The following is a 23,517-nucleotide window of genomic DNA, read 5'->3' on the forward strand; positions in this document are numbered from 1 at the left end:
GGGAAAGTGTTCAGCAGGTGGTTGAAATATATAAAACTGGAGTCAGGGGAGAAGAGGGTCAGAGGTACAGATTTAGGAATCTTTTATAGACATAATTGTTAAATACATAGAAGCTAGTAGAATTACCAAGAGAAGAGTATAGATAGAGACTAGGAAAGGAACCCAGTAGAGTATTTTAGAAGACAAAGGATATTGAGAAGAATCAGTCAAGTAGGAAGCAAGTGGAAAGAGTGTACTTTTCATGAAAACCTAGAAAGAGGAGAGAATCCAGAGTACTTGTTAGCAGTGTCAGAATGCTGGGGATTGTGAGGGAAGAGTTATTTGACTTAGCAGTAAAGAGATCATTGGTGAGGCAAATTTAGGATTTGATTAACACCCCTGCCTCCCCCAAAAAACCCAATTATTGTTTTGAAGTTTTTTAAAAATATATTTTATTTTCAGTTCAGTTTCTCTCCCTTTTGCTTCTCCCTCCCCCCCGAGAAAGCAAGAAAAACAAAACCCCTTAAGAACATTAGTCAAGCAAAACAATTTTTTGCATTAGCCACATCCATAACACATATTCACATGTATATACATATATCTATACATACATATATGTGTGCCTCAATCTGCACTCTAAATCCATCATCTCTATCTGGAGGTGGTAGGTAGCATGTTTCATCTTGACTTCTTTGGAACTGTAGTTGATCAGAGTTCCTTTACTGATCTTTACTGATCAGAGTTCCTAAGTCTTTCAAAGTTGTTGATATTTACAATATTGTTAAATATAAATTGTTCTGTTTTTGTTCACTTTGCATCACTTCATACAGATTTTCCCAGGTTTCTCTGAAACCATCCCCTTCATCATGTCTTACAGCACAATAGTATTCCATCCTAGTCATATATACCATAATGTGTTCAGACATTCCCCTATTGATGAGCCTCCCTGTTTCAATTCTATACCACCATAAAAGAGCTGTTGTAAATATTTTTATAAATATGGGTCCTTTTCTTTGATCTCTTTGGGGCATAGAGCTAGTATCACTATCATTAAGTCAGAGTGTATATCCATGGTTTAATTATTTGAGGAGCATAGTTCCAAATTTCTTTCCGTAATGAGTGGATCAGTTCACAGCTTCTACCAGCAGTATATTAATGTACCAGTCTTACTTGTCCCTCCCACATCTTTTATTTTCCCTTTTTTGGTCAACTTTGCCAATCTAATCATTGTGAGGTGGTGTATTAGACTTGCTTGATTTATATTTCTCTTAATTTTTAGTGATTTCAGAGCATTATTTCATGTGGTGATTGATAGTTTGGATTTCTTCCTTTGAAAACTTATGTTTGATTAGTTATGGAGGGGGGGACTTTGCATAACATAATATTATGGCTGTCCAAAAATGGAATGGACTGCCTTGGGAAATAACAGGTTTCCTTTTCACCAGAGGTCTTCAAGCAAGAGCCTGAATGACCACTTGTTAAATATAGTGGGGTAAATGTTGAACTAGATGGTTACTGAGGTTTCTAATCCCAAATTCTGTCTTTCTTTAACCTTGGAAAGCAGTTTCAGACAGCTTCAGTTTAAAATCCACAGTTTAATGGGTTGAAAAGTTAGTTAAAAGTGATGAAATGGAAGCAACCAGTAAAGGCAAACCTTTTCTGATTTGGATGTTCAAGGGAGGAGAGAAATTGGTTGCTACCTTGAGCTGATGACAGTAGAGTGAAAGAATTTTTTTTTTAAAGGAGGTGAGATTGCTGAATGACTGTGGTAGAGGAGAGTTGCTGGGAGTGGCAGTGAGGAGTAAGAAGCATGTCTACTCCCCATTCTCTTTTAGCCTTTTGGGAGTGTGGGTGATGACATCCAGTACTAGAGAGGGTGGCCAGGGTTGCAATCTGATAGATGGAGCCAGATTTTCATGACTTCAGAGGTGTACGGAATGTGAGGGGAAGAGGCATAATATGACAGGTAGTTTATTAACAGAAACTTGGTTCCAGAGGACACGATGAAAGGAAAGAATAAATTGGGATAGAACTGAGAGGGCTGGTATGGTATGAGGGAGCTGGGCATAGAGTCCAGGAAAGAAAGCTCAGTTTTTGTAGCCTAAAGACCCAGAATCACAGTGATTCTGAGTGGAGCCTTAGAGCAGTTGAAGAGTTGCATCCTTGCAATGGTAATGTTGATTGATTATTTACTGAAAAAGATGCGAGAAAGGGATGGGAGTGGCGGAAGAGATTGTGGTATAGGGCATATGGCAAGATACTGGCTGGGACTTGGTGTCCTAGTTAAGGGCTAGAGAAATACAGCTGGTTAAGATGAAGTTTAAACTGGGGGTTGGCTAGTTACAGGGTTAGAAGTGGGTTGATGTACATACCCAGTCAACAGCCAGGTTACCCTCCATTTTGCAGTTTGCTCTCCTGTTCCTGGAATGAAAAAACTCATCTCTACCTGTCAAAAAAGCGTTCTTTCCTTCAAGATTCAAGTTCTACTCCAAAGCCTTTTCTGATTCCGTCTATTTGAAAATGTTTTCTTCCTCTTCCAGGTTTTTCTAGCACATTTTGGCTCTCTCTTTGCACCCACTCATAGTATCGTCTTATACTTACTATGGATTTCTCTGTCTTAGTAGGCTATAGGCTTTCAACTTCATATATTCATCTTGTAGCATGGTGCCTTCCAAATAGTAGACACTTAATACTTGTCCATTGAATAGTATTCTGTAGTATTCTTGGTACCTGAGATACTAAGAGCAAATCTAATCCCTTCTGAGGGTCTGAACATAAAAGGGAAGCAGTTAATAACAGGAGATCTGTTCCTTTCCTTTGCTGTTCCAAATCTGTGGTATCTTTCTTTAGACTAATCTGTACTTTTTTAGAGTAAGGTGAGAAAATTAGAGGCAGCTGCAGTGGAAACCTGTCTACCTAACTGTGACCAAGTCTTTTGTACTTTATTCATTGTCTTAAGTTCTAGGCTTTATGTATTTTGGTAGTCTTAGGATATGGTGTAAAATATACTTCACTCCTCTCCTACCAGGCAGTTGTTGCCTAAATGTGGTTCTCTCTCCTCTCCCCCTCCCCACTGTTATGGTAGTAGGGAAATTGAGAAGTAAAATTAACTTAATATCGATGATCTTTTTTTTTTTTTTAATAGCAGTTACTGCTTCAAGGCTTTAGAGAGCCAAAACCAATTCCTGTTATCATTGGCTAAATCATGTTCTAGAATAAGGTTTTCTGTTGCTTATACCGTGTTAAATTATGTGCTTGGAGCCTTTTAGATTTTAGTCCAGTTTATATTTTCTCTGCTTTTGTAAAGTATAATGCATTATCATAATTCATGAAAAATGCATTTACAAAATACCTTTCTTTCTCTTACCAGCCATATTAAGTAGGTAACAAGTATTATTTCTATTTTTCAGAAGAGGAAAGAGGCACAGAGAACATAGGTAGACTTGGCCATGTCTGCATAGTTTGTTTTAGAGCCTGAACATGAATCTTTTTTTTTTTAATTTTGTTTTTGGTGAGGTAATTGGGGTTAAGTGACTTGCCCCGGGTCACACAGCTAGTAAGTGTCAAGTGTCTAAGGTCAGATTTGAACTTGGGTCCTCCTGACTCTAAGGCTGGAGTTCAAACCACTGCACCACCTAGCTGCCCCCAATAGTCATTTTAAAAAGAACGTTCAAGAATATGCATTTTTAAGGTCACACATTGACATTTAATCGTGTAAAATCTCTTAAAGTAGGTATTTAGCTAATTTCTTCTGATTTTTGTGTTTTATGTAAATTTTAAAAATCGAATGTAAATTATGAAGTATGATCAGCTTATGGTGACTATTTAAAATTATAACAATTGAAGAAAATGTAAATGTATTAATTTTTACTTTTTCTTCTACTCTAGGTTCTCTACTTTTGGAGTCCAAAATTAATCCTAACACTGCATACCAGAAGCAGCAGGTAATATTTGAAATTCATTTTCTTTCTTATCTTAACATGAATTAGTTGCCATGAAATAAGTAGAAGGTAAATATCATTGCCTTACCTTTACTGAAAGTCTCATAATGGACAGCTACACAATTATGCTTTCTAAATCCTGATATGGAAAGAATTTGTCACCTCTATTAATCGGTAGATAGCATGATTCATCAAATCTGTGCCCTTTTAGGAATTAAAATGTAAAACAGATGATAGTATAGACACTATCTGACTGGGAGGAAGACTTTCTAAGGTTTATTATTTATTCACCTTAATTCATTTTCCAAAGATGTTAACAGTCCTTTTTTTCATTCTTCATAGAATGCCACCCTCCCTTTCTTATTTTATATTGCTTACTCTCATGCAGTCTACATTCTGGCTGATGTCCTTATTTCTCCTACCTCAATGCATTCTTGCAAGCTGTCTCTCATAACTGGAACCCACAATCTCTTCTTGTCTCAGACTATTGAAGTATATCTTTTCCTTTAAGGCTCACTGCCATATCCTTCATGATGCCTTCCTTGAATTTCTCCCAACTGAAAGTGATATTCTTACTATTTTCTTAAAAGACTTTGAATCTGTCTTTTGGATCTGACACATAGTAATTTTCTTAAACATATTCACGTATCTGTTGTATCTTCCCTCATCTCCCCCGCTCTCCCATTAGATTGTAAGCCCTTTGTGGGCAAGGACTCTTGTACTTTTTATCTTTATTCCTGACAACTAGCATGTAGCAGGAATTGATGAAATGTTTCAATTGAATCAAAACAACCTTGTGAAAACTTGTTGGTAGTATTAATGTTTTAAATGTGGAATTGAGGCTTACTGATCATGACTTGTTGACATTATGCAACAAGGCAATAGAAAAGGTGGTATTGCAACTCACAAGTTTTTAGTTGGATGGTGGTATCTTTGATCCTTCAGCATGAATGCTTGCCAAAGTAATTTTTTTCTTTGGGTAGTTAAATGAGCTTCTCTCAGTAGTCAGGACCTCAGTTGGAAGAGCCCCAAAGAAGACTATCTAGTCTTAATACACAGTTCACCCCCAAATCCCCTCTACAATATTCCCAACAGATAGTCTTAAAATCTTTGCCTGAAGACTTCCAGTGAGGACAAGGAATTAGATATGTTTTATTTGGCTCAACTAGTAGTAAGAGTTGTAGAGAGGCTATTTTCTGCTGTCTAAGGTAAAACTTAAAAATCATAGCTCACCTAAAGTAGGGTGGGATGCCTTAGTGAGTTCATTATCAGAAGTTTTCAAACAGATCTGTCCTGGGAGGGAGGTCTCTTTGAAGTGTGAGATTCTTTGATTACATTATATGACACTACCAGATATCTCATAAATAACTTACCTAAGTTTATAAGCAAGGAAATTGTATGTACTCATTGTAATTTAAAAATTTTTTCCCTCAAACGATTTTGTATACACTTTGTGTATACACTGAGGCATAGCTTCCTGAGGGCTGGACTCTGCATATCAGCCCTTGTCATATCCTTTGCTAGCTCATTTTCTAATCTTTAATGGCTTACGTTGAATTGAATAGAAATATATAAGTAGTGATTATGGTTTGATAAATTCCATCTAAAATTTAACTTTCTAAAATAAAGTGCATGTCTTCCTGTCCTCTAGAAATGCCATTTGTTTCCTACTTTAAAAGCCATTTATTTTTGCCACATTCCAAGATGTTGGCAATAGTTTAAACTGACAGAATTGTTCATTATAGAATTAATTTCTAGCAAAAAAGGTACAAGGGTTCGTGCTTTGTTTTGCTGGGGTTACAAAGTGAACAAAACATGGTGCATATCCTCTCAGTTTATGTTCTGTGATTCTCAGTAATTTTGTGATCATACCTGTGAAAACACAGTATTAGTATTTTGTCATTAATGTGGTTCAAAAAATATTATTGAGGTTAAAATTTTTCAACCAGCAGATTTTAATTCTAAAACCAACCCACATTAGCTGCTACCTATTTTGGTGAATTCATAAAAGTAGACCCTTAAATCCCAGAAATGTGATCATCTTTGAGGTTAGACCTTTTCTAATGCTACAAGTTGTGAATAACCACATAATTTTAAATAAATGTTTTTGATACTTCCCCAGTGCCTACTCTCCTACCCCTTTAACCTTCCCTTATAATGAAGAACTATGGTTAACCCAAAAAACAAACAAACAATAAACACTTTGGCTATGTCTGAGAACATAAACCTCACTTTCATGTCTATAGTCTACTGTGATAGTAGTAAGAGGACAGGGGAATATATTTCACCCTCAGCCCACTGGCCTCAAGATTATTTGTTTCATTGATCAGTCATATAGTCCAACCTTCTAATTTTATAGATGAGGAAATTAGATGGGGTCCAGGATCATTAAGTGTCCAAAGTCAATTGTCGTTTCTTATTTTACTTCTCTTTCCTTATACTTCTGATGCTACGGTTTGTTCAGCCGTTTCCCAAATGATGGACTCTTAGTTTCCAACCTCTACCATAAAATGTGCTGCTATAAACATACATATGCATATACATATACAGATATGGCATTACATTTTTTTTCTTTTTCCTTGGCGTATATGTATTCACTAGTGATATCTGGGTCAAAGTGCAGTTTAGTGACCAGCATAGGACTTGTTGCCCACTTCATCAACAATGTATTAGTAGGCTTGTCTTCCCACAGCCCCTTCAAAAATGAAATTTTCGTCTTTTGTCATCTTTGTCAATCTTATGAGTTTGACGTGAAACTTCATTTATTTTAATTTGTATTTCTCTTGTGAGCAGTTTGGAGCATTCTTTCATGGTTGTTGATAGTTATTACTTTTTTCAAAAATGTCTCTTTTAGATTCCTTAACCACCTAATTATTGAAATAACCATTGCTGTTTATTTGTATCAATTCCCCATATATCTTGTATATCAAACCTTTATTAAAGATATTTGATATAAAGATTTTGCCTAACCAGCAGCTTATTCTAGCTGTATTGATTTTTGTTTGTGTACAAGCTTTTAAATTTCTTATGTAATTGATATTGTTATCTTTTTTATGACCCCTTGCCATATGAACTTTTTTCCCCCTTGCCCATAATTCTGAAAGTTACCTTCTCATTATGAATATTCATCTAAGCAATAGAATCAGAGTTGGAAGTAACACCTTTTAATTTAATTTCCTATATAATGTACTAACTTCTGCAGGATCCCTGATAGCCTATGCTCGAACATGGGAGCTTGTAACAGGGAGCTCACTTTCTTTATAAGGCAGACCATTGTAATCCCTATTATGTGTTTTGTTTTTTCTTGTTTTGAAGTGAAATTAGTTTTTATAACTTATCTATCTGTACTAGTCCTTTGTTCAACTGAAGGATGGGACTATTCTGCTTCTTCTTCGGGCAATAACCCTTGAAGGATTTGAAACCATTTTATATTCAAATTAACCCCGTATTCCACTCCCAATACCTTCTTCTTTTTCCAGAGCCCTTATCAAACCAGAAGCTCCTCCTTTGAGTGCTGCAATTTGTTAGGGTCTTTCTTACAGGTTACCTTCAGAATTGAGCATAATAATACTCCAAGAGATGGTCTGATTGGCAGAATTCAGTAGAAATAATACTGCTGTCTCTCAAACAGTTTTTATTAATATAGTCTGATATTACAGTAACATTTTTAGTAGCCATGTCTGTTAGCTAATGTTAAGCTTGTGGTTAGCTAAAACCCTTAAACCTTTGTGGCACAAATCACTGCAAATCCAGTTCTTCTCCATTATATACATTTTGTTTACTCAAAGATAATTAGTTACTTTAAATTTAATCATTGTTGAATTTAAACTTGTTTTTGTTCCAATTCCAGACTTTAAAAACTTAAGCCTGACATTCCTCCTAGCTTTTTGTCATCTGCCTAGTGTCTTTATTGAAGGCATTATTTTTTTAAATGTTAAATAAGATGGGTCTTAAGGCAGAGACAGCCTTTTGGCACTCCACTAGTGACCTCCTTCCAATCTTATTATCATCGCTGTGTGTGTAGTTTGTCAATCAGCTACTTATCTACCTACTAGTAGCATTTAGCCCACATTTCAGTACTTTATCATGGGAGATTTCTCAAAAGAGAACTTCCATGTCATAAGGGGAAGCATGGTATACTGGAGGATTAGGAGTGAGATCTGGATTTTTATTCCATGTATGCTACTAATGGCACCCCAACCTTTGGCAAATTACTTCATTTCTTTGGACCTGTTCTTCATCTGTAAAATTAGTTGAAATAAGTGGTCTCAAAGTTCCCTCTTAGGTGGCACAGTGGATAGTGTCAGGCCTGAATTCAGGAAGACTCATCTTCCTGTGTTCAAATCTGACCTCAGACACTTCCTAGCTGTGTTACCCTAGGCAGATCACTTAACCCTGTTTGCCTCAATTCCTCATCTGTGAAATGATCTGGAGAAGGAAATGCCAAATCATTCCAGTATCTTTGTCAAGCAAACGTCAAATGAGGTTGTGAAGAGTTACATGATTAAAACAACTGACCGACACAAAGATCTGTCCTAGATCTCAAAGCCTATTCTATAAAGAGGTTGTTAATTCCATATTAATATGATTCTTAAGGCTTAAAGTATTTTATAATGGTCTTACAGTTTTCTTAGATGATAAAGGTATCTCTTGATAGTTGTGGGGGGAATCAGGAACCAAACATTATATGGATAGTTAAGATATCTTTTAAAAAACCTCATTTTTATCCCAGACATTTTGCTGACAGATCAAAATTGATTGTTTTTAAGTTTTATTTCCTTTTATTTCTGTTGTGTAACTAACCATTGCTAAAGGTGTTAATGGTAATAAACTGGCCCAAAGGATAAGAAATAACCAAGGTCTCAGCTGATATACAGAGCAAGTAATGAAAGAAACTGAAGAAAAAATTTGCCCTAGGTTTTAGGAATTAAACTTTTTAAAATTAAATTATATTTTTTTGAATTAAGCATCGTTTTTTCTCTCCCTCTGATGGCCCCCTAAGTTACCCCAGAGAAGGAAAAAGACAAAACCCCTCAATAAGTACATATAGTTAAGCAAAATGTGTTCCCACATCGACTTTGTCCGGAAATGCATGCCTCACTTTGCATATTTAGTTCATCACCTCTCTGTCAAGAGATGGCAGAATTCAGAATCATCAGTCCTCTGGTGATCAGTGTTTGATCTGAGTGAAGTCTTTCAAAATTGTTAGTTTTTATAATGTTTTATTAAAAATTGTTTTTCTGGTTCTGTTCACTCTACCTTCTATCATTTCAAAGTAAACTTCAAGTAACACCTATTACTCCTCATTTTTTGTATAGACTTGTTTCTCTCTGATTATATGCCTCCTCCCTCCATTCTTCCCCTTTCCTTGGGTATCATTTTTTCCCTTTCTCCTTTTAAAATCATCAGAATATAACAAAAAAATCTCTCCCAGGCCTATCATGGTTCTTAGAGATGGTTTTTATCATTTCTCCTAGGACCCTTCTACCACTTACATTAGAATGCACACATTTCATTCTTATAAAGTCTTTTTTGCTTTTTTGCATTTACTTTTTTAAATACTTCTCTTTATTCCCTTTTTTGTATTTCAAAATTTCTCCAGAGTTGTGGTTGTTTTGTCAGGAGTGCTTGGAAATCCTCCTTCATTAAAAGTCCATTTTTCTTTCTTTAACTTAGTTTTTGCTTGGTATTCTTAATTGTAAACTGCTAAAGCTTGTATGATCTAACTGTGGTTCCTTGGTACTTAAACTCTTTAGTATTGTCAACTTTCGGTGTTTTTTTTTCTTTTACCTGGAACCTCTGGATTTTAGTGATTAGTTTAGTGATTTAGTTTTCCTGGGAATTTTCATGTTAAGGTTTATTTCAGGAGAGGACCAGTAGATTCTGTTTTCATTTTGCACTTTGGTTCTAGGAGATCTAGGCAGTTTCCTTTAATGATTTCTTGAAATGTGATATCCAGGCTTTTTTATTTGGGGTGGGACAGGATTCATGGCTCTTCTTTTATTTGGGGTGGGATGGGATTCATGGCTTTTAGGTAATCCAGTGATGCTTAAATAACATCTCCTTGATGAGTTTTCCTCACTAGTTGCTTTTGATATGAGATGCCTTACATTTTCTTTTTTTCCATCTTTTGACTGTTTTAATATTTCTTATTGTCTAGTGGGATCAATTAACTTCTGCCAGGGGACCATTCTGATTTTCATAGAACCTGTTACTTGTATAGTGTTTGTACCTTTTGTGCTAAGTTGTTAGTTTTCTAAGTCTCTTCTGTGTAGCTCTCATTTTGTTTTCAATTCTTTTGTCTAGGATTCTCATTTCATTTATTTTAAGCTCAATTTTAAAATTCTTACATCATTCCTTATAGGAATTCTAATTGATCTTATGACAAAGCTGTGTTTTGAGTCTTTGCTTGAAGTTACTCTCTCCTGGGTTTGTGTCTTGGGCATTCCTCATTTGGGGTTTTTTTTTTGTTCACTCTTCTGGAGATCTGCCCTAAGCAATCTATTATTTCTGGTCTGGCTGAGAGCTCTAGGGGTTAAGAATGTGATCCTGTCTCTTCTGAGAGACATCATTTCCTCCCCTTTCCTGGGCAGGCAATTTGAATCCAAAATCTGTTCTGAGTGACTCCAGACTGGATTGGTATAAGATAAGCTCTGTGCACCTGGAAGAACATAAGGTCAAAAATCTCAAGGGAAATAATAAGGGAGGAAAAGTGGGTAAGGAAGTATCTAGAAGTACCAAATTTCCAACTCTACTACAAAGCAATAATCATCAGAAAATTTGGCACTGGTTAAAATGAGAGCAGTCAGTAGAACAGATTAAGTATATTATACTCAGAAGCAAAGAAACTCAGCTTGGTATTCAATGAACTCAGGACCTCAGCAACTGGGATAAAGCTAAAAAAAACTTCTAGGAAAACTGGAAAGCAATTTAACAGAAAATAGGTATAGATCAGCATCTCACACTGTATACAAAGATAAGATGGATACATGATTTGGACAGAAATGGTGACAAACACAGTAGAGGAGCAAGGAAGAAACTTACTTTTTCGATCTATGGGTTAAGAGAGCTCCTGACCTTGAAATGAGGTGTGGAGATCACAGAAAGATGAAACGGACAATTTTGATTATGTAAATTTAAAAGATTTTGCACAAAACCAATGCAATTAAATTTAAAAGGTAACTGGGAGAAATCTTTGCAGCAAGTTTCTCTGATAAAGGTTTCATATATCCAAGCTATATAAGCAACTGATTTAAATTTGTAAGATAAATGGCCATTCCCTCAGTAGATTAAAAGGATATGAACAGGCAGTTCCCAAGGGAAAAAATCCAAGGTGTTTACAGCCATATCAAATATTAATAATTAAGGAAATGAAGATTAAAGTAACACTTAAAGTTCTGCCTCATGCCCATCAGATGGACATAGATGACGAAAAAAAGGGAATGACAGTTATCTTGAAGAGCTTTGGGAAATAGGCACACTAATGCACTGTTGCTGGAGCTTTGAATTGATACAGAGATTCTAGAAATCAGTTGGGAACTATTCTAAAAAGGTCATTGAATTGTGTAACTTTAACCTACTGATGCTACCTCAGGCTACTGTAGGTTTCAAAGAATGAAGAAAAGGACCCATAGGTACCAAAATATTTAAATCAGTTCTTTTTATAGTAGTGAACAGGAAACTAATAGAATGTCCATCTATTAGGGAATGGCTAAACAAATTATGTTATTTGAATGTAGTGGAATATAAACTGAAACAAGTGAGCAACCAGGGGGAAAATTCCTATTTAACAGTGTTATAGAGAGAAACCATTTTGTAAGATTCAAGAACCCTGACTTATACAGTGACCAACCATGTTCCAGAGGTCTGGTGAAGCATGCTGTGCCCTTTTTCTACAGAGAGGTAACAGATTCAAGGTGCAGAATAAGAAGTATTTTGAACACGTCCAGTTTGGGAGTTTTTTATGTTTGATTGATGATGCATATTTGTTTGTAAGGACTTTGTTTTTCTTTTTCACTTTCTTTCACTCTTGCATGCACGTGTGCCCCTCCCCCCCAATATCCATTCAGTTTCCAAATTTTGTCAGTTTATCTCTACAGTGTTTCTGGCATCCATTCCCTTCTCTCCTTAAGAGAAGATGTGCTCTTACAAGAGTAGTATATTTAAGAGTAGGGTCTTGGCTACTACTTTCCTGGGCTATTACAGTGACCTCTTAACAGCTTTTCTCTTTAATCCATCCCTCATATAGCTCCCAAGATAATCTTCTCCAATCATAGTTTTCACCACAGAACTTCCTTTATATCATGTTTTGTTTGGTTTTTGTAATTCTGATTTGTGAATGTTAGTAACCACCTTGTTACACTGACTTAGACTGTGGTTTATCAAAGAAATGTACCAGATAAAGTAAGCTAAAACAAAACTAACCAAAAAATGTATCTCTAACCTTTTGCTTCATTGTAACAAATCGTGTTTTGCTTCTGATCCTAAGCTGCTCAATGTGGCCTGTGGTATAAGCCTATTGGCATGTAGATAGCATAATTGTATTCTCTTGTGCACCAATGTTCGCAAGTCTTTCTATTATCCATATTGTCATAATTATAGCTGCAGCTGGCCTGTGGTATAAGCCTGTTGGCATGCAGATATACCAAATATACCCCAGAGATCCTACACATGTTGATTGTGGAGTGTTTTTTTGGTTTTTTTTTTACAAATTTTGCATGCATGCACAAAGAACTCCTGGAGTTAGAATATTCCTTATTCCTCATTATTACTTTCAGAATCTCCTTTGGCCATCATCACTCAACTTCTCTTGAAACTGATTGTTTCTGATTAAATTTTCTGAAACTGATTAAATTTTCTACTCAATTAAAATTATGTTGACTCTTATGTGCCAACTCAAAGATCATCCCCTCTCCTTAAGAAGTTAAGCATCTGGCTCATTGTTTACTGTCCTTCTCAACTCTAGTACTTATTCTAGGTTAGCTCAATGTCAGTGTTGATGTTCCCTCAAACTCTCTAATTTCTTAATTTTTAAATAGTCTTAAATGTTGTGACCCATACACAGGAATGGTCACATCCTAAATCTCAGTTACCTTACATATGTTCTACTTCTTAAAAGCTCTGGAATACCTCTCTCTGATTATGACCTATCATTTAGTTTCTTCCTGTGCCTCGCTCCTAAATTCCCACCCACCACGGCAGCTTTCAGTCTCTTTGGTTCAGAGTACTTCTTCAGGGTATTATCCTTGTTCTGACTTTACTTTCTGTCCTTTCCAATCAATCTCAACCCTTTCTTTAATCAGTTGAAGTCCACGCTGTCCTCTACATTTCCAACTCTCACACTTTTGTTCTGTTGCTGCTTATCCCTTGCCATATCCAAGCTCTGGATTACTCCTACCATCCTCTTCCTTTACTCCTATTCATGTGCAGCTAAATGGAGCTGGAAGAATTAAACCCATCCCATGACCTTCTCCTTCACCTCACCCAAACACAGAGATGGTCATACACTGACTCTCACCATTACTGAAGTGTGTTGCAAGTGTAATGGCATACCTCTTGTGACACTCCCCACCACCATAATTCTCTGCCTATTTCTGGCCATCTGGCTAGAAGGACTTCTGTTTTTCTTTATTATTTGTCTTTATTTTCAGATAAGCCCTTTTCAGATATTTTCTGGGGTTTTGTGGGAGACCTGAGCTTCTCTGTGACCTCTCTTGTCACCATCATTACCAAAATATTGATATCTTGTTTCTGAGCCATTTGTTTCTTGTTATACTCACCCTCCCTGAGCTCTCCCTTGTAGCAGAAAAAAAACAATTATGCAAAATAGACCAACAAAATTATCCATAGAGCCACCTTTTATGACAACATATATAACATTCTGCCTCTCTAGTCTACTTACAAAGAGAAGAGAATGTGTTATGTCATTATAGTTACATCAGAGGCTTGTATGAACTGTTGTAGAGCAAAAAAAGTAAAACCAGAAGAACATATATAATAAATGCAATAATGGAAACGGAATATTGCTTTTATTGTATATGTTCTTCTGGTATTACTGTCTTTGCTATGTACAAGCCTTTCCATGTTTCTTCAAATCAGTTGTTCATCTTTTCTTATGCATAGTGATATTCTATTATGCCAACAATTTGTTTCAGCCATCCCCTAATCAGGAGGCACTCTGCTGTGAATATTTTGCTCTATGTGGAACTTGCCTTAATACCTGAATTCTTCTCAGATCATTGTTTAGTGACTTTTCTCACACAATTGCAAGTTGTTTTTTCAGAATACCTAAACTTAAACTCTTTTAAGCCATTTCTTAATAAAGCTGAATTATCCTCTTGAATTAGAGAAGTCAGTAAAAACCAGAAAGTTGCTGCTTTTTTTTAATAGTCCAGGGAGATACAGGAAGAAAAGAATATATTTGGTGTATTGATCTGATACAAAGATGCTTGAAAAAAAAAAACCTTAGTACAGGGTGTTAAATAGTTACTGCCATCTGTCTACACACTAAGCACTAGAATATGATCTTATTCTTGGTTGTTAGTCTGTAACTTTACCCATTTAACTTCATTCTTTTATTTTGTACATTTTGTAATTTGTTTAAAGTCATTTATGATAAACCTGATCACAGTTAATTATTTGTTCAAGAAGATGATTACTTAATATATATTCTTTCTTTTATCTTTCAAGGACACTTTGATCGTGTGGTCTGAAGCAGAAAATTATGACTTGGCCCTTAGCTTTCAAGAAAAAGCTGGATGTGATGAAATATGGGAAAAAATATGTCAGGTAAGTTTTAAAATGGACAATTTTTGTTAAACAGCCTTCCTGCTTTGTTTAGTAGTACAGCTCCAGTAACTGGAGTTGGCAGAAAGTAGAGTAGGAACATTCAGATAGCTAAGCGAACCCAGGGGAGAATTGTGTGCACTGAAAATATCCAGTTGTGAGAATCAACACTTAAGCTTAGGGAAAAACACTTTGGCAGCTGTGTGTTTGGGACAAGGGAGAGTGAGAAATCAAGGTTAATACCAAGGTTGTAGCCTGGGAGACTGGAAGAGAATAGGATTTGAGGGAGAGAGATGATTTCCATTTTGGACATTTGTAGTTTGAAATATGTCTGGGACATCTGATTTGTAATGTCTACTAAGAAACTGGTCATGTGGAAATTAAGCAAAGAGGAGAGAGATTGGGACCAACTATATATAGATATGTGTGTCATCTGTATAGAGATGGTAAGTAAATCCATAGAAGCTGATGAAATCACCTAGAGAGCAAGTATAGAGAAAGGAAGGCATAGGCAGAACCTTGGAACACCCACATTTGGGAGGAGGTGATAATGCCAGTGAAGGACAAAAAGATGGAGTAGTCTTATGGATGGAAGGAGAACCAGGAGAGATTAGCATCAGGAAGCTAGAGAGAAGAAAAAGGCCCTGGAAAAGAGAGGGTCCCCTCTTCATCAGAGAGTGGGGATTAGGAGGAAGGAGTGAGTGATGTTAAGGGATTGAAAGATGAAGAGATAGGAGAAGTGGGAACTTGTGTTGAATGGTATCATTTTACTCAGTAAAGTAAGAGGCAGAGTCTTCATGGGTGTATGGAGCTGTGTGGGAGCCTACAGAAGGGGAAAAAAGGAAGTTTAAAATAGCTTCTGTGGGGAACCAGATAGGAAATAATATAGATTTATGATGTACCCGGTCAACACAGCTTGTGAAACTTCTTCCATTGCTGTGAATAGCAGTTGAAGTAATCCAAGACCGTGGTTTGGTAGGAGACAAGTGGTCATAGGACAAGGGAGTGAGAGACTTAAAGGCAGAAGACAATATAAAGTTAAAATGGCTAACTCTAGGGGCAGGATTGGAGAGGGGACAAAAGGTAAGTCATAGCAGGGATTATGCCCTAAGAAAGAATGAAGAAACATGGAGGGATTGGAGGTCTTAGTGAAGATGAAGAGGAGGTTTAGGAGAGGTGAGGGATAGAGTGAAATGGAATGAGCCAGATTATATACTTTTAAGGTCTACAAAGCCTTTTATTTACTCATTTGTTCCTTACAACAGCTTTACAAAGTGAGAACCATAGGTACTTTAATCCCCATTTCACAGATTAGGAAACTGAGGCACAAAGAGGCCACATCACTTAGTAAGCATGGACCAAAGGCAAGAACCAGATCTTTATCTCTCCTGGAATTAATAGTGGGACAGGCAGAGGTACTTATGTTGGATTTTGTATTTTTCTCTGGCTGATTTCTGGATGCATCTGTCTTGGACTATTAAATAATGTGGTCGTGCAATGAAATTTTATTAAGGGAATTAAGGATTCCTGAGCTTTACTTTACCTAGTGGAATGAGAGATGCCATGGGGGAACTAGGTGTTCAGGATGCAATTCTTTGATCAGTATGCTGGTTGGCCCTGTTCAGGGGTGGTGAATAGGAACTATCTCTAGAACTAATTAGGCAGTGGAGAGGTAGTGTTGGACCTAAAGACAAGAGAAATATGGATTATGGGGTGTGAGCTCAATGAAGATACCCATAAAGGGAACATTAGTGCCAACAGTTCCAGTTATGTAACCTCTCTCTCTCTCTATTAGAATGTGAGCTCCTTGAGGGAAAACTGTTCATCCTTTTCTTTGAATCCCCAGGACTTAGCACAGTGCCTGGCACAAAATAAGCACTTAATAAATACTTGACTGATTATGGTTGATTTTCAAAGTGTCATTCATGTTTCCCCTGGGAAATCCTGGTACACTTACCAGGCATGATATGTGGAACTCCTGGCACTTGACTGAGCCTGCTATATCTCAGTTGGTCCACTTCAGAGATTTTCTTAGGAGTGTTAAGAATTAAAGCATATGTTTAAGCCAGGGATAGATATATTAACACCCATGACTAAGGAAGAAATGATGGTCAACCTTTGGAATATTAGGTGGCATATTTTCTCTATCTCCTGCATCCTAACTAGTAACAAAAGCTGTTTCCATATCCTCATATATTTTTATATCCTCTTCTGCAAAGTAGCCTATCTGATATGCCATTCATATAAATAAAAATTCCATGTGTAGCTCTAATTAGAATCATATTAAAGGTCAACAATATTTGACAACTAGTTGGATAGAGAAGATTAGGAAGAGTCTTGGATGTTTCTACCTGGGATAATGGAAGGGTAGTTGTGAAGAAAGGATAAGAATCTACAGTATTTTCGTACAGGGAGTATGGTGGACAATGAAAATTAACATTTAAAAATTCATAGAAAAAATAGTTTAGTAAATTAGATTTCTGTATCAAGAAAGTAGACTACAAGAAAAAAAATTTACTTATTTTTAGCATTCTTTTTTAAAATAAAATTTCCAATTCTCTCCCTTCTTCCAGTCTCTCCCCCCCCCCCCCCATTGAGGAAGTAGTCAGCATGCCAGCTATACATGTAGAGTCACACAAAACATTTCCATATTAGCCATGTTGCAAAAGGGGGGAGAAGTAAGAAAAATAAAGTGAAAAAAGTATGTTTCAATCTGTGCTCAAAAGTTCATCACTTCTCTGGAGGTGTATAGTGTTTTTCATCACTGGTCCTTTGGATCATTGCCTTGAACAGCATAGCTAAGTCTTTCACAATTGATCATTACAAAGTCTTCCCAGGTTTTTCTGAAACCATCCACCTCATCATTTTCTACAGTATAATAGTATTGTATCATAATCATATATTACAACTTGTTCAGCCATTCCCCAATGGATGGACATCCCCTCAATTTCCACTTCTTTGCCACCACAAAAATAGCTGCGGTAAATATTTTTGTGCATGTAGGTCCTTTCCCTTTTTCTTTCATCTCTTCAGGATATAGATTTTAGTAGTGGTAATGCTGAGTCAGGGTATGCACAGTTGTATAGTCCTTTGGACATAGTTCCAAATTCTTCTCCAGAATGATTTGACCACTTCCCAACTCTACCGGTAGTGCGTTATTGTGTCTGTTTTTCCACATCTTCTCCAGCATTTATTATTTTCCTTTTCTGTCATGTTATAGCAGTCAGAGTTTTCATTTTCATTTCTCTAACCAGTAGTGATCTAGAGCATTTTTTATGTGACTTAATAGCTTTGGTTTCTTTTTCTGGAAACTGCCTGTTCGTATATCCCTTGACCACTTATCAATTGGGGCATGATTCTTTTATAAATTTGGTGCAGTTCTCTGTATGTTTGAGAAATGAGGCCTTTATCAGAGAACCTCGCTATAAATTCCCCTCCCACCCCCCATCCCCCCAGTTTCCTACTTTCCTTCTTATTTTAGTTGCATTAGTTTTCATTTTTGCAAAAGCTTTTTAATTTCATGTAATCGAAATTGTCCATCTTACTTTCCAGGATCCCCCCTCTCTCTCTTGTTTGGTCACAGATTTTCACCTTATCCATAGATCTAACAGGAAAATTTTTCCTTACTCCCCTAATTCACTTGTGATATCACCCTTTATGTCTAAATCATTTACCCATTCTGACCTTATTTTGGCATACATTGTGAGATGTTGGTTTATTCCTGATGTCTGTCAAACCCCTTTCTAGTTTTTTCAGCAGTTTTTGCCAAATGGCAAGTTCTTGCCCCCAAAGCTGGGATCTTTGGTTTTGTATCAAATACTAGATTACTGCGCTCATTTAACACTATTGTGTAATCTGTTTCACTGATGCACCACTCTGTTTCTTAGCTAGTACCAGATTTTGATAATTACCACTATATATTATAGTTTGAAATCTAGTGCTAGGCCTCCTTCCTTTTACATTTTTTTCATTTATTTAATACTGTTGACCTTTTATTCTTCCATATGAATTGTTATTTTTTTCTAGCTATATAAAATAGTTCTTTGACTGAATAAGTAAATTAATTTAGGTAGAATTGTCATTTTTTATTATATTGGCTTGGCCTGCCCATGAGCAGTTAATATTTCTCCAGTTGTTTAGATCTCTCTATGTGAAAAGCGTTTTGTACTGTGTTCATGTCATCCTTGGGTTTGTCTTGACAAGTACTTGACTCCCAAGTATTTTATAATGTCTGCAGTTATTTTAAATGGGATTTCTCTTTCTACTGTGCAATGGGAAAAAAAATTAGGGATTGTTTCATGTTTGTTTAGTTTGGAGGCAAGTTGAAAAATTATAGTCATTAATTTCTACTTTATAAGAAATACCTCTTATAAAAATCTAAGAATGTGTTTTTATCATTCTTGAGGTCTGTTATAGAGCATAATCTAAAATCACTAGCTATAATTACATAATACTTGATAGAGTTCTTTCTTTTTAACAGGTTCAAGGAAAAGACCCTTCCGTGGATATTACTCAGGATCTTGTGGATGAATCTGAAGAGGAACGTTTTGATGATATGTCATCACCAGGTTTGGAATTGCCATCTTGTGAATTAAGTCGACTTGAGGAAATTGCTGAACTTGTGGCATCTTCTTTACCTTCCCCCCTTCGTCGTGAAAAACTCGCACTAGCACTGGAAAATGAGGGCTATATTAAAAAGCTCTTGGAACTTTTTCATGTGTGTGAGGACTTGGAAAATATTGAAGGACTACACCACTTATATGAAATTATCAAGGGAATCTTCCTCTTGAATCGAACTGCACTTTTTGAAGTTATGTTTTCTGAGGAATGTATAATGGACGTAATTGGCTGCCTAGAATATGATCCTTCTCTATCACAGCCACGGAAACACAGGGAATTTCTTACAAAAACAGCCAAATTTAAAGAGGTGATTCCAATATCAGATCCTGAGCTAAAGCAGAAAATTCATCAAACATACAGAGTTCAGTATATACAAGATATGGTTCTACCCACCCCTTCAGTTTTTGAGGAAAATATGTTATCAACACTTCACTCATTCATCTTTTTTAATAAAGTGGAAATTGTTGGTATGTTGCAGGTGAGTCAGATCAAGAATTTAATAGGTTAACTTTGTCTACTTTTTATTGGGTGCAAGACAGAATTTATTTGTTGTTTCAAAAGAACGTGAAAAGATGCCCTATTTCATTGGAGCTTTTTATTAATTAGCATTTAGCTCCATTATAACTCTTGTAATTAGTTCTTCATTTTTCAAATAACTGGCTTTTGCTTTTGATATTTTACATTTTGGACAGTGTTATAACCCTAATTTTGAAATATTTCTAAGGAATAGTTGAATTTCCTTAAGTTTGATTATACTTCTAAAATGGTGCCACATCATGGTAGAACAGAAGTTATTAATACTTTGTATTTTCTGTTAGTTGAACATTTTGAATTGGGTCCTATAAGCATATTAAACTCAATGTGACCAAAGTAAAAACTCATTCTCTTTGCCCTATATCCTTTCCCTCTTCTGAACTACTATTGAGAGTACCACCTCAGTGTCATCTTGACTCTACTTTCTTGCTCACTTCTCAGATTCAAGCAGTTGCTAAATCTTATAAATCTTTTCTCTGCAGCTTTGCTCACTTATGTCCCTTCTCTCCACTCAAACAGCCACCAGTTAGGCCCACATCACCTTGTCTTGGACTATTGCAGTAGCCTTCTGTTTGTGATCTCCATGTCTCACGTCTCTCCCTACTCTACTCTGTCCTCACTTAGCTACCAAAATGTAAGTCTGACTATGTCACCCTTCCAATACTCAGTAAAGTTCAATGACTTCCTGTTATCTCCAGGATCAAATATAAAAGCTTTTCACTGATATTTAAAGCTCTTCACAACCTGGCCACTTCATAAATTTTCAAACTTTTTCCTTTTCACATACTCCATGAACCATCCGTACTAGGCCTCTTGCTGTTTCTCTCAAAGGACATTCCCTCTCCTGTCTCTCTGCCTTTCTACTGCCTGTTCCCCATTCCCAGAACGCTTTATTTTCCCAACCTCCAACTCTGAGAATCCATGGCCCCCTTTAAGACTCAGCTCAAGTACCCTCTCCAAGAGGCCTTTCCCAACTGCCAGAGCTATCTCTTAAGATTAACTTCTCTATACTCTGTATTTACCTTGTATGTTCTAATTAATAATTTTGACTACATGAAATTGAAAAGATTTTGCACAAACAAAATCAAAGCACTGTCAAATAGAGCCTGGGGTGGGGCAGCTAGGTGGTGCAGTGAATAGAGCGATGGCCCTGGAGTCAGGAGGACCTGAGTTCAGATTCCCACCTCAGACACGTGATATTCACCAGCTGTGTGACCCTGGGCAAGTCATTTAACCCTGATTGCCTCTCTCTTACCCCCCCCCCCAAAAAAAAAGAGAGAGAGACTGGGAAGAAGGGCTGAAGAGGGTTTGTTTTTATTTTTGGTGGGGTGGGGGGAAGGGACAACAAATCTGATAAGTAATATATTGGAAATGAACACAAACGTGTGTGCATATCTTCATTAGAATGTGAGATTCTTGAAGACAAGGACCTTTCTTGCTTTTTCTTGACATCTCTATATCAATGATCTATTAGCAGTAACATCTCTACTGACCTCCATTTTTTGTATCTCCTACTGTCTGTTGGACATCTCAAATTAGATTTCCCATAGACATCTTAAACTCAGTTTGTCCAAAGCAGAACTCATCTTCTTACCACCTGCCCCTCTTCTACCTTATTACTATAAAAGCCATCACCAGTCACCTAGGCTTGCAACTTGGGTGTCATCCTCAATTCCTTGCTTACAGTTACCCTATACATCTAGTCTCTCCTCTTCTGACACAGTCACTGCCATATATAGGCCCTCAGTTCCTCACAATTGCTATTATTGTGATAGCCTTTTTTTTAATATTAGGCAGTAGGTTTAAGTGACTTGCCCAGAGTCACACAGCTATTTAGTGTTATGTGTCTGAGGCCAGATTTGAACTCAGGTCCTCCTGAATCCAGGGCCGGTGCCCTATCCACTGCACCACCTAGCTGCCCCTGTAAAAGCCTTCTAATTAGTCTCCTCTCTAGTCTGTCTTCTACTCAGCTGCAAAAGTGATTTTCCTAATACAAAATTCTGACCATTTCTCTCTCTCTCTCTCCCCCCCTCTCCTTTCCTCTCCAGAATCAAAGATAGAGTCCTTTTTTTTTACTTTTAATAATATCACTCCTTACTATCTTCCAATCTTTTTACACCCCTCTGCTTGCTCTTGTCATGCAACATTAAACTTTTTACTGTTCCTTGCTCAGAACGTTCCATTTTCTACCTCCATGCTTTCTGATTGGTTGTCCATGTCTACCTCCTGGCTCCCTTCAAGATTGTTCAAATCCCACTTATACAAGAGGCCTTTCCTAGTCCATCTTCACCACTCACTGCTAGTACCTGTGGTCTTAGATTACCTCCTATTTACCATAAGTATGTGCATTATTATTTGCACATTATCTCCCCCATTAGACTGAACTCCTTGAGAGCAGGGACAGTTTTTGTCTCTCTTTGTATCTCCAGCCATTTGTGCAGTACTTGAAGCTCTTCACAGCTGGCCCCTTAATTTAAGTAATCATTTAAATAATGCTTATTGTTTATTGATTGTTAGAAATGATGTTTAGCCATTTAGATAATTTTCTAGCAATGTGGAAACTAGTTCTGTCATGACTTTCTAGAAAGAGTATGTCTAAATTATTTGAAGTAGATGAAAAATGCATCTGAAATACAATTTTCCAGCAAGGCACTAATTGTTAAAAGTGATATGTACATCACAGAATCTCAAGAGCTGGAAGAGACCTCAGAGGTCATAGTTCAGCCCATTCTGAATAAGAAGTTCCCTGGAGCTTAAAAGAAAGTTATCAGTCCAGCCTTTGAAGACCTCCGTTGAAGAATAATGTGCAGTACCTTCAAGGCAATTGATTTTACCTTTAGGGAACTCAGATTTTTTTGAGGAACTTTATCCTTACTTCATTTTCTACTCATTGCTCTTAGTGCCATCTGAAGCCAAGTAGAATAAACCTAATCCCCTTTTCACTTTACTGCCCTTCGGGTACTTAGCTATCATGGCCTAGCTGTATCTTCTCTGGGCTAAATATCCTTAGTCCTTTCAGCTGATCCTGGAACTATGCCCCTCTTAATGTATCTGAAGATTGAATTAGCTTTGTTGGCTGCTACATTACACTGCTGGCTTGTATTAAGATTGAAATACAAAGACCTCTAAAACTTTTCTAGGTTTACTGCTGTTTTCTTCCACTTTTATTGATGGCATTGATTTTTTTTTTAAAGACTGGTGTTAAGGACTTTATCAGTATTTCATCTTATACTGATAATGAATCATGCTGCCTACCTTTCAGAAGAGAGCTGATGAACTAGATGTGCAGAATGAGTCGTATATTCTCAAATACAGCCAATGTGTAGATTTGTTTTCCTTGAGTACTTTTTTTTTTTTAAAGAAAACAGGGCTTTATTTGGTGAGGGAGGAGTATTTATGGAAGGAATTGAGGAGGCAGTGGTAGTGATGCCAAAAAACAAGTGTCAGTGAAATATTTAAAAAATACACAGAGGAGAGCAGAAAGACATCCAAAAGCTCAATAAATAGAGCTATGTTTGAACTACTGTGTTATATATACTTTAAAAAAAATAGTATGTAATAGTTTATGTTATACAGTACTCCCCTTTCTGTTTTTTATATAAAGGAGTACTCATGTTTGTCAATCATAATAGTAAAAAAGGAAAGAAAGTTTCGTTTT

At 36.6% G+C, this 23,517-nt stretch overlaps 1 protein-coding gene across 3 annotated transcripts in view; it reads left to right on the top strand.

The window, feature by feature from the left end:
* Positions 1–23,517, top strand: part of PPP4R3A (protein phosphatase 4 regulatory subunit 3A) — a 67,928-nt gene that overhangs the window by 26,136 nt on the left and 18,275 nt on the right. For all 3 annotated transcript variants that reach the window (XM_021000357.2, XM_021000354.2, XM_021000355.2), the window contains exons 2-4: positions 3,868–3,923; positions 14,610–14,708; positions 19,186–19,803. In XM_021000357.2, coding sequence (XP_020856016.1) covers positions 3,868–3,923; positions 14,610–14,708; positions 19,186–19,803 — 773 coding nt within the window. The remainder of the gene's footprint in view (positions 1–3,867; positions 3,924–14,609; positions 14,709–19,185; positions 19,804–23,517) is intronic.

Source organism: Phascolarctos cinereus, unplaced genomic scaffold (assembly GCF_003287225.1).
Source record: "Phascolarctos cinereus isolate Bilbo 61053 unplaced genomic scaffold, phaCin_HiC Scaffold_3;HRSCAF=262, whole genome shotgun sequence".
Classification (NCBI taxonomy): domain Eukaryota; kingdom Metazoa; phylum Chordata; class Mammalia; order Diprotodontia; family Phascolarctidae; genus Phascolarctos; species Phascolarctos cinereus.